Raw genomic sequence first — 12,133 nt, 5'->3', positions numbered from 1 at the left:
ATTCTTCTCATTGAAGCATAACTAAAATTTTACTCCTTATTAGCCTTAAAAAATCCAAATGATCTTAAGATTGAGAAAATTTTGTTCTAAGTTCTAACAAACTCAAAACTACATTAACACGAATGTTATAAGATTAGTATTCTTATTTACACGTGTCTACCATAATTGTCTTCATGTGTATGTAAATTCTCACATATGTTAATGACTAACATTTGTCTATACATGCAAACAACTACAGATACAGAAGACATAACACTTGAAATAAATGTAATAGTTGCAATAAAATGCTTTCGGTGTTTGACAAAAAAACTAAGTACGTTTGTAACACACTTTTGTGCCCCTCTCTTATAAACAATGATAACAAAACTCACATTGATAAGCTTGCAGATGACAAATTAGGAACCCACTTGAAAACATCATACTTATACACACATCGATTCTGAAGAACACTAAAACCCAATTTGTCTTCAACAAAACATATATGAGGTAGCAGAGAGACGTTAATTATTGACTAATCTCATCGCGTGCAAGTAAATTAAAGCCTTGAAGATGGATGTGATACCCTTATTTTAGAATTTGCACTGAACAATTAATACTACTCTAGGCTTTTAAAAAAATTCAAATATTAACCACCATAATAAAAAACTAAAATTAATAAGCAGCCTAGGTGCCAAAATGCCAATTCAAAATTATTTGTATACACGTTAATTACGACTGATAAATTACTTTGCTCTCTCGTCTAAGGCTTGGCCTCGTTTTTTGCCCTCTGCTTTTGTTTTGTCTTCTGGTGTGTTGTTTTGTTTTGGACATGCATTTGGTGCAGTCTTACTCTACCTTGCCCTCTACTACCTTGTTTCTTCTTCTTTTTAGAGTTTACTATTCTCACAATCTCTGAGTCATAAAATAGTCAAATTTATTAAAAATAAATAAACATCAAGGAAGGAAGGAAACAAGCAAATTACGACATGAAGCGGAATTCAACACAAGCATGCCAATTGCCATGGATGCGTGCATCACAAACAGTTGAATGCAAGATCTTGATGTAGCTTTCTCTTTTGCTTCCAACAACAATTCGGAATGTGGTGATCCACCTAGCTTGACAATCACGCATTCTGTAGTTGTAGACAGTCTGGACACAACAAAAATCTCAGCCTCCCAAATGAACCAAATACTCTGTCTGACAATCAAAAGGCATGTTTGAAAGATACAATGTGTTCAAACCTAGAAACACCCACTTTAGGATTAAATAATAGGTTTTATAAGCAAAGGAAAATTCAATAACCTCCCCAAATATAATAGATGAAGCATATATACAATCGCCTAATTGGCCATATCACAAGACATATCTGCTTGGACATGGTGCCATTCTTTAGTTCTTACATGAAAGGCAATGAACTTAGATATTCCGCAGCATCTTAATGAAAACAGAATATTGTTGCGGTAAACTGCATAACCAAATATCTCCACTATGTTCTCAGAAATAATAGAGGAGAGAACATGTGGGAGGGTGTCCCAGAAATCAATATGGGGATCGTACCGCTCAAAAGATGGTTCTGGGTTGACTGAAGGAACTTCAAAATGGTAAAGCTTTTCATGCGCAGAAATCACAGCTCTCGCCTGTGTACTTTGGGCCCCTTAAACTTAGCTAAGGACTTCTTGTGTGTGTCAAAAAACATATCCCTGGAAGGAATCCGGTGTCAAGCGAGAGAGACAATGACGAATGCACTCTCTTAGCAACATGTACAACTTGGATCCACCAGATAACACCGCAACATCCAAAAGACAACTCCTCAAGATTTTGTAAGTGTCCTTGTCAAAAAAGGTGGTTACACGATCAAGTAGTGGGGGTTGTTCTTTGTCATAGTCAAATCCAGTTGCCCTCTACCTTTGTTTTGTCTTCTGGTGTGTTGTTTTGTTTTGGGACATGCATTTGGTGCAGTCTTGCTCTAACTTGCCTTATGCGTTCTCCTTGAGGTTTACTAACTTCGCAATCTCTTAGTCATAAAATAATCAAATATATTGAAAGAATCTATCGAAAAACAAACATAAATGAAGCAAGCAAGCACGCAACTTACGACATGAAGCTGAAATCTACACGAGCATGCCAATTACCATTGATGCATGCATCACGAACAGTTGAATGCAAGATCTTCATGTAGCTTCCTCTTTTGCATCCAACAACAACTCGGAATTTGGTGATCCACATAGCTTGACAATCACGCCTCCAATAGTCGTAGGCAATCTGGACACAACAAAAATCTCAGCCCAAAAAAAAAAACCAAATGCTCTGTCTGACCACCAAAAGACATGTCTAGAAGATACAATGTTTTCAAACCCGAAAGCACCCACTTTGGGATTAATGAATAGGTTCTACAATCAAAGGAAAATTCAATAACCTCTCCATATATAATAGATGAAGCATATATACGATCGCCTAAAACTGCCGCCTTTCCTCAGAAAAGAAAATATCAATTGACCATATCACAAGACATATTTGCTTTGACATGGTGCCATTCTTTAGTTCTTACATGAAAGGCAATGAACTTAGATATTCCGCAGCATCTTAATGAAAGCAGAATATTGTTGCGGCAAACAGCATAACCAAATATCTCCACTATGTTTTCAGAAATAATAGAGAAGGAAACAGTTGAAAGGTCTCCAAGCAATCATTATGGGGATCCCAGCCCCTCAAATGAGCCAAATTCTATGTCTGACCACCAAAAGACATGTCTGGAAGATACAATGTGTTCAAACCTAGAAGCACACCTAATTTGGGATTAAAGAATAGGTTCTACAATCAAAGGAAGATTCAATAACTTCACCAAATATAATAGATGAAGCATATATACGATCGCCTAACTGACCATATCTCAAGACATATCTGCTTTGACATGGTGTCATTCATTAGTTCTTACATGAAAGGCAATGAACTTAGATATTCCGCAACACCTAACGAAAGCAGAATATTGTTGCGGCAAACGGTATAACCAAATATCTCCACTATGTTCTTAGAAATAATAAAATAGGGAACATGTGGAAGGAAAATCTATTTATTTTGTCTCTCCTCTTTTTTTCTCTTTAGATATAAGAACAAAACAATAGAATTTCTTGAATTTAATAACTAATGTCCCTTTTCCATTCAAACATCACTAAAACCATTTCAATTAATACATCATCTTCAAGGGTGGAGGAAGGGGTCTTTGATAAAGTACTTCCTCTGTGCAATTTTTTTCATCGTCTTCCTAGTTTGACTCCCTTCTGCGGTAGTAAAATGCAGTGAAATTTGCTTGATTGACTAGTTTGTGGCTCATTTGAAGGAGGGTGGCTTTTAGTTTGAGGTTGTTGGGTCAGTTGTGCCCCTTGGGAACTAGGTCCTCAATTGCCTTGTGCATAGTCCATTGCCTTCTGGCTAAGAGCTGGTACCTTGACCTCTTAGCCTTAGTTCCATTTGGAATTGTGTACAATCTCTTCCTTCTCACCTACAAAATAACACAGTAAAAAAATGCCCAATTCAAATAACACTAGTCAATTAAATTATGAGTTTATTTAGTACTTGGAGCTTGTTTCTAAAAGACTTCTCCTTGGGGTTCACTATTCTTGCAATCTCTAAGTCACAAAATAATCAAATATATTAAAACAATTTATAGAGAGACAAACACATAGAGGAAGGAAAGAAGCAAGCAAGAAACTTACGACGTAACGCTGAAATTGACATGAAAACGCCAAGCGTTGTGGATGTATACAATAGGCATAACCATAGGCTCATAGGTTCTTAGATAAGTTTCATTCTTATACCAATCATTAATGTAATCTTCTGGATTATAAAAATCAAACACGAAGGAAGCAAGCAGGCAAGCAACTTACGACATGAAACTGAAATCGACATGAGCATGCCAATTGCCATGGATGCATGCATCACAAACATTTGAATGCAAGATCTTGATGTAGCTTCCTCTTTTGCTTCCAACAACAACTTAGAATGTATTGATCCACATAGCCAGACGATCACGCCTCCTGTAGTAGTAGGAAATCAAGACATGAAAAAAATCTCAGCCCCTCAAATGAGCCAAATACCTTTTGAATCATTTCCATGTCACCTTGTTTCTTATTCTTCTCCTTGGGGTTCACTATTCTTGCAATCTCTAAGTCACAAAATAATCAAATATATTGAAATAATTTATAGAAAGACAAACACATGGAGAAAGGAAAGAAGCAAGCAAGAAATTTACGGCATGAAGCTGAAATTGACATGAAAACGCCAAGCATTATGGATGTACATAACAAGAAAAGTTGAATGCAAGATCTCGATGTTGCTCCATCCTCTGCTTCCAACACTGATTCGGGACGTGGTGATCAACAGAGGTTGATGATCAAGCCTCTTGTAGTCATAGGCAGTTTGAACAAGACAAAAATTCTGCCTCTCTTCCCCCCCCCCCCCCAAAAAAAAAAAAAACCAAATACTCTGTCGGAACACCAAAATTCATGTTTGGAAGACATGTTATTTTCAAACTTGAAAGCATTAACTTTGGGGTTAAAGAATAGGCTTTACAATCAAAGAAAAATTCAATAACCACCCCAAATACATTGGACTAAGCATACATACGATTGCCTAAAACCACCGTTCTCCCTTGAAAAAGAAAATGCAAGCAGGCCATGCGAATAGATATATTTGCTTTGACATGGCGTCATTCCTTAGTTCTTACATGAAAGGCAATGAATTTAGATCCTAAGCCGCATCATAACGAAAGCAATATATTGTTATTGTAAACGGCATAACCAAATATCCCCACTATATTCTTAGAAATAATAGAGGAGGGAACATGTGGAAAAATTTAACCACCACCCCAAATACATTGGATCAAGCGTACATACGATTCCCTAAAGCCAATGCTCTCCCTCTAAAAAGAAAATGCGAGCAGGCCATGCAACTAGATATATCTGCTTTGACATGGCGCCATTACTTAGTTCTTACATGAAAGACAATGAATTTAGATCCTCAGCTATATCTTAATAAAACCAAAGTATTGTTGTTGTAAACGGCATAACCAAATATCCCCACTATGTTCTTAAAAATAATAAAGGAGGGAACATGTGGAAAAATTTAATAACCACTCCAAATACATTGGATAAAGCATACATACGATTGCCTAAAACCACCACTCTTCCTCGGGAAAAAAAAATTGCAAGCAGGACATGCGACTAGATATATATGCTTTGACATGGCGCCATTCCTTGAAAGGCAATGAATTTAGATCCTAAGTCGCATCTTAACAAAAGCAAAATATTGTTGTTGTAAACAGCATAACCAAATATCCCCACTAGTTCTTAGAAATAATAGAGGAGGCACTACAAAAAAACTGTGGTAAAAACACAAATTCCATTTGTGTTGTTTATGTCAAAGAACACAAATAATTGTGCTCTATAAAAATACCCACGGTGCAACTACTATGAAATTATCGGTCTTCTATATAGGAGTTTTCATTGCTTAAATTCATCAGTTCCTGTCAGACAATTAAAGCACAAATGAAACATTTGTGCTTATATTTTGATAAATGACTGAGCTAGTTGCTAGACCCCACCTGTACTCCATCTCTTTATCAGCAACTCTTGGAGAATATAAAAATAAAAATTCAGTTGAACACAAATATGGACTCAAAATATTTTCTTGAGCACAAAATATGGAATATTGAATAAAATATGGACCCATTCCATCAAGTTGAACAATCATTTTCTTGAGAATTCTAAAACAAAAATTCAAAACCGCAGTAGCACAACTTCAGAAAATCCCAACTGAACTCAAAATCAATCATAAAATCACTATTGAAATCAAAATGCATTCATAAACTCACCCATAAACAACAAATTTCATGCCCAAAATCGAAGAAAGAAATTAATTAATATAAACACATATTCTTATCTCAACACCCAAGAAGAAGATAAACAAAAGACTAGAAAGAAAACTTACTTTAGAGAAATCGTGGTGGTGTTTTGTTACTTGAGAGGTGGCTCGGTCTGGGTTGGTTACGGAAAGGGAAAAAAAAAAGAACAGAAGAAAAGGAAGGGGGGGAGGAAGAAGAAGAAAAAAAGAGAGAGATTGAGACAGAAGCAGGGAGGATGAAGAAGAAGGAAAAAGAAAATAACAAAAAATAGTAAGGGAGAGATGGGAGAAATGAAAAGAAAAAAAAAAGGAAAAGAGAAAGATGAAAAGACAAGAGAGAGGTGTGCGTGTTCGTGCTCTATAGACCATTATATTTTGAAATGTGTGCGGATTTAACCACAAAAATTAATATTTGTGCCCAATAATGTGCCATAATGCTTAAAATAATGTGCGTTTAAGTTTCTTGTTTTTTATTGGTAGGTAAAAGACACAAATAATATTTTGTGGGCTTAATTGTTTATTAATATAATTTGTAAGCAAAATGGCACAAAAGTACATTTTTCGTGGTTAAAAAAGCTTCAACTATTCTTGTAGAGAAATGACAACTCTATGATGATATGATAATTGGACACGAAATTTGTGCCTAAACTTTTTGAGCATAATTATTTCCCTATTATGTTAACATTGGACACAAAACAATTGTGTTTTCCCTCTATATCACACAAATACTATATATACTTGTCAACGTGTTTGAAAAGGACATGAATATATTTTTTGTGCTCTTTGGATCGCGCTTTTAGACCAATCTTTTAGTGGAGAGGGAACATGGGGAAAAATTGAACCACCCCAAATACATTGCATGAAGCATACATACGATTGCCTAAAACCACCGGTCTTCCTCGGAAAAGAAAATGCGAGCAGGCCATGCGATTAGATATATCTACTTTGACATGGCATCATTTCTTAGTTCTTACATGAAAGGCAATGAATTTAAGTCCTAAGCCGCATCTTAACGAAAGCAAAATATTGTTGATGTAAACGGCATAACCAAATATCCCCGCTATGTTCTTAGAAATTATATAGGAGGGAACATGTGGAAAAATTCAATAACCACCCCAAATACATTGGATAAAGCATATATACAATTGCCTAAAACCACCACTCTTCCTTGGAAAAAAAAATTTGCGAGCAGGCCATGCGACTAAATATATCTGCTTTGACATGGCGTCATTCCTTAGTTCTTACATGAAAGGCAATGAATTTAGATCCTAAGCCGCATCTTAACGAAAGCAAAATATTTTTATTGTAAACGGCATAACCAAATATCCCCACCATGTTCTTAGAAATAATATAGGAGGGAACATGTGAAAAAATTCAATAACCATCCCAAATACATTGGATAAAGCATACATACGATTGCCTAAAACCACCGCTCTTCCTCTGGAAAAAAAAATGTGAGCAGGCCATGCAACTAGATATATCTGCTTTGACATGGCTCCATTCCTTAGTTCTTACATGAAAGGCAATGAATTTAGTTCCTAAGCCGCATCTTAACGAAAGCTAAATATTTTTGTTGTAAATGGCATAAACAAATACCCCCACTATGTTTTTAGAAATAACAGAGGATGGAACATGTGAAAAAATTCAAAAACTACCCGAAATACATTGGATCAAGCATACATACGATTGCCTAAAACCACCGCTCTCCCTCGGGAATGAAAATGCAAGCAGGCCATGCAACTAGATATATCTGCTTTGACATGGCGTCATTCCTTAGTTCTTACATGAAAGGCAATGAATTTAGATCTTAAGCCGCATATTAACGAAAGCAAAATATTGTTGTTGTAAACGGCCTAACCAAATACCCACTATGTTCTTCGAAATAATAGAGGAAGAAACATTTGGAAAAATTCAATAACCACCCGAAATACATTGGATCAAGCATACATACGATTGCCTAAAACCACCACTCTCCCTTGGAAAAGAAAATGCAAGCAGGCCATGAGACTAGATATATCTGCTTTGACATAGCGTCATTCCTTAGTTCTTACATAAAAGGCAATGAATTTATATCCTAAGCCGCATCTTCACGAAACCAAAATATTGTTGTTGTAAACGGCATAACCAAATATCCCCGCTATGTTCTTAGAAATAATATAGGATGGTGGATGGAACATGTGGAAAAATTCAATAACCACCCCAAATACATTGGATAAAGCATACATACGATTGTCTAAAACCACTGCTCTTCCTCGGAAAAGAAAATGCGAGCAGTCCATGCGACTAGATATATCTGCTTTGACATGGCGTCATTCCTTAGTTCTTGCATGAAAGGCAATGAATTTAGTTCATAAGCCGCATCTTGACGAAAGCAAAATATTTTTGTTGCAAACAACATAACCAAATATCCCCACTATGTTCTTAGAAATAATAGTGGAGGGCACATGTGGAAAAATTCAATAACCACCCATATACAAACAATCCTAGCAATTTTCATCTTATAAATTGTTCAAAGAAAGTCCTTTAACCTGATCACAAGCACATCAATTTCGCTTATTGGTCATATCTTTATATGGTGTGACCGTGTGAATCTAATCTACCATTGTGTTTGCTTGTTTTGTTGTGTAGGAAGTGAGCACACACAAACAGCAATTTCTTGATAAACAAAAGTTACATCAAGATTCGAGGCATGCCTGCTTGCAAAAGTTAGGCCATCTCACAGCTGTAGCTGCATAAATTAATCAAAGATGACCCATAAGCAAGCATAACCCTGTTTCTGTGTTTCATTCCAACTTCACCAATAACATGAAAATATCCTACTTATATATACATTTTGTGCTCCATCTGCAGCCAGCAGCAGTCTCTGTTTAACCCAAAACTAATACATCATTCAATATATTTGATAATGCAAGTCTGTCACACTAAGAGTAACCCAAAACGAATGAAGTTATCAGAGCATTCAGGGAAATGGGTGAATCCATATTTACTGCATGACCTGTGTCCTCGATTATCTCCACCTTTGATTTTGGCCCCAACTGCCTGTAGATTGAAAAGAAAACATTAACAATAGGTTCAGATTGGTTTCAAATCCTGGTTAAATTTGATCATGAAGAAGAAATAAATTAGTTTAAAAGTCACCTTTGCAGCTGATAGGCCAAGTACACAGGGAAGACATCATCCTTGTCTCCCCAAATTATCAGTGTTTCCTTCACACAAAAATAACATTCATTCACAAGACTGAAGAGAAAGATTAATTAGGCTAAGTTTTTAAATTACGGCTAAGTTAACTACCTGAGTTAGAATGGGAAGGTCTATATCTGTTTTTTTACTCAGCAAGTGCTCTGCCAGCTCTAATTTCTCCTTCCTGTGTTGTTTATAGGTCACCTGCATGTGCAGCATGCAAACCTCTATACAATTTAGGAATTGATATCTTACAAATCCAATGCTATTAGAATTAGTGTGACGTATAAATGTTCACCGACCAAACACAATAATTATTACGTTATTGACAATTTGACAATATAACATACTATTATGCCGTGATAGATATCAATACCATTGAAGAATAAATAACGATAATCTACCATGTAAGGTGGTGTTCTAAAAATGGAGGAATTTTAGACTCACATTGATGAACCCATGAAGGAAAATATCAGGGACCCACTTAGAAGGGCCAGGTTTGTGCACTGTCAGATTCACCAAGAGCCTCAGATCATGAGCACTTTCAGGTACAAGGAGATTCAATGCATTGCTTCCAACCTTATTGATCTGCTCTCTTTTCTGCTCCTCTGTCATCCCAACCCCACAACTCACAACCACAACTTTCTCCACCAACTCTGGATACATCTCAGCCATCCAATATGCCACATACCCTCCATAACTTACAGAGTAAACAGCAAATCTCTCCACCCCTAATCTCTTCAACCCTTCTGCCACACATTTTGCTTGGAAAACCTCTGTCCTTTCTGGCCTGTTGGTGTAGGATTTGCCAAAGAACAATAGATCAGGTATGTACAGATTGAAACTTTGAGAAAGTGAACCCACTTGATGGATGAATTGCCACTTTGAATTGCCACCATACCCATGAAGCATTACAAGAGCAGGCTTATTGGACCTCCTAGAATTTGCAACCCAAAAGTTCATTGTGGTTTGGTCATCTAATTCAACTGTGCAGGGACAAAGACCACATGATCTCAAGTATAGAGATAAAAGTGCATCTGCAAGTGTGATTAGGAGTGTGATTGGATTCAAATAAGGTAAAATGGAAATCAAGAATTGAGAAATGGCTATGATGGTTGCAAGGTAGAAGGAGAGGACATTACACAATTTTGGGTAGGCCATGGCCATATATGAGTGCTCTATGTGTGATTGCTTTTCCTTTTTGGCTACTTGCATTGGCTTATTGTGCTATGCTTCACGCATTCACCATACAAGACTTAAAAAGAGAGTGAAAGACATCCCCCATTTGTGAGGTAGAGGACAATTGTATAACCCACTTGCATGTTCTTTTGGATGATGAAACCAATCTTGCCAACCCTAAAATGACAAAAAGGAAACAATGAGATTGCTCTGTAATTGTAAAGATATTAGGCTGGAGAGCGCGTTGCAGGAGTGAATTAAGTACATTCCTGCAAAAGTGACGGAGGTTGTTAGAGAGTACGAATAGAGTTTTTTTATTGAATTTTTCTGTTCTCTTTTTTTAGACTCTCTCTTTAAATTTTTTTTAAGAGATGTGTCTTTAACTGAAGATACCTCAACTAAGCTAATCACTTTTTTCTACTTATTTTTTGCGAAAATCACTTTTTTCTACTTGGTGACGCAAAAGTTTGCACTTTTCACACTAATTAAAAAGCATGTGTGACATCTTGAAACCAAAAAAACAAAAGCATGTGTGACATCTGGGCCCAAAAGAGTTGAGCCATTAAAGAATGGATAGCACAACCAATAAGGTGCAGTAGGAATCTACAGGATCAGGGCATGGGAAAGCATCACTGTGTCTTCAAGATGGGCACTGACTTCCAAAAATATAAAATTCACAATTAGAAATTGACATTATTGTCATAGATTTTAGGGAGACTTTGGAAAAGCCCAAAAGAGAGAAAAAAATTTTAAAAGAAGCAAAAATAGACAAAATTGCCCTTATTTATTTTTTGATTTCCTAAGAAATCCTTTACATTTGTATGTCTTTGGTTTGAAAGTTGAGAGGTTATTCTGTCTTTTTTCAAAAAGCTTTGGCTTTTTCCAAAAGTGAAAGTTTTTTTATGGGTAAAACCTAAATTTACTTAGATTTTAAAGAACTATATATGCATATAAAAAAATGCCTTTAAAATGTAGTGCACACAAGGCAACAAAATAAGATGCCAAGTAGAAATAAGCAAGTAGATGGCAAAACATCATAACAGACATGGAGGGTTAAATTAGGCAAGATCATGGGATAAGCCCAATTCATTATCTATACTTGGCTTCAAATCTAAACAAACCTAGAGTCGATAGATGAGGCTTTATCTTTTAACTATTGTTAATTCAACAACTAACTAATTTGATTCAACATTCTATAACTCGAGTAGAGTTTTACACATCCCAAAAACCCAAAATAGAAAAAAGGTCCAATGGCCAAAGCATTCAAGACCCTTTTCTGTTTATGTCCAAAATAGCCCATTTACAAGAAAAATCTTGCAGATGGGGCTACCTCTGCTGATATTGTATTCTATTTTTGCTCATTGATACTTTTTTTTTTGCCCAGATTGCTCATTGATACTTTACCTTTCCTTTGCCTGTTGAAGAGAAATCTAGATGTTAAGAAGAACAGCTGGTTTCCCAAAATAATGAACCACAGCTAGCATTTGCTTATTGTCATGTATGAACACACACTAAAAAAACACATCAGAAATACCTTACTTCCAAAGCTTCCAAACTTCTTTAACCTTTATCATCACTTTTGAACCCATCCCACAATTATTTTCATAATTTAGTCCCCCTCATCTTTCTCCTTTTTGCACTTTTTGGACGGCTGTCTATCACTTTTGTCATCCAAATACAATCATTCCAACCTAGATTCCTTAACCATGTCCTCCTTCTTGCTCTCTGTATTTATAAATCTCCAACCACATCTGATTTTATATATAACTCATCATCAAGTTGGTTTTTCTCCAAGAAAAAGAAAAACCAAGCTTGAGTTTTTACTATTGAGCCCACCAATGGCTGCTCCTAGCTATGCATACACAAGCCATAGCTCATCTCAAAGATCAACAGCCA

General features: G+C 36.1%; 2 protein-coding genes across 2 annotated transcripts; both read right to left on the bottom strand.

Annotated features, from left to right (window-relative positions):
• LOC109947888 lies at window positions 2,809-6,247 on the bottom strand. Its single transcript, XM_020559258.1, has 5 exons — window positions 5,966-6,247; window positions 4,098-4,140; window positions 3,865-4,014; window positions 3,554-3,606; window positions 2,809-3,479 (listed from the first exon to the last, which is right to left on the bottom strand). The coding sequence occupies exons 1-5, from the start codon at window positions 6,245-6,247 to the stop codon at window positions 3,348-3,350; spliced, it is 660 nt and encodes a 219-aa protein (XP_020414847.1). The 3' UTR covers window positions 2,809-3,347.
• LOC18784402 (2-hydroxy-6-oxononadienedioate/2-hydroxy-6-oxononatrienedioate hydrolase) lies at window positions 8,511-10,594 on the bottom strand. Its single transcript, XM_007217233.2, has 4 exons — window positions 9,506-10,594; window positions 9,170-9,262; window positions 9,017-9,084; window positions 8,511-8,917 (listed from the first exon to the last, which is right to left on the bottom strand). Exons 1-4 carry the CDS (start codon window positions 10,271-10,273, stop codon window positions 8,800-8,802), a joined length of 1,047 nt encoding a protein of 348 aa, XP_007217295.2. The 5' UTR covers window positions 10,274-10,594; the 3' UTR covers window positions 8,511-8,799.

Source organism: Prunus persica, chromosome G3, assembly GCF_000346465.2.
Source record: "Prunus persica cultivar Lovell chromosome G3, Prunus_persica_NCBIv2, whole genome shotgun sequence".
NCBI classification, from domain to species: domain Eukaryota; kingdom Viridiplantae; phylum Streptophyta; class Magnoliopsida; order Rosales; family Rosaceae; genus Prunus; species Prunus persica.
Note: the sequence above shows the minus strand (reverse complement) of the source record. Positions and strands in the feature narration are given on the sequence as shown.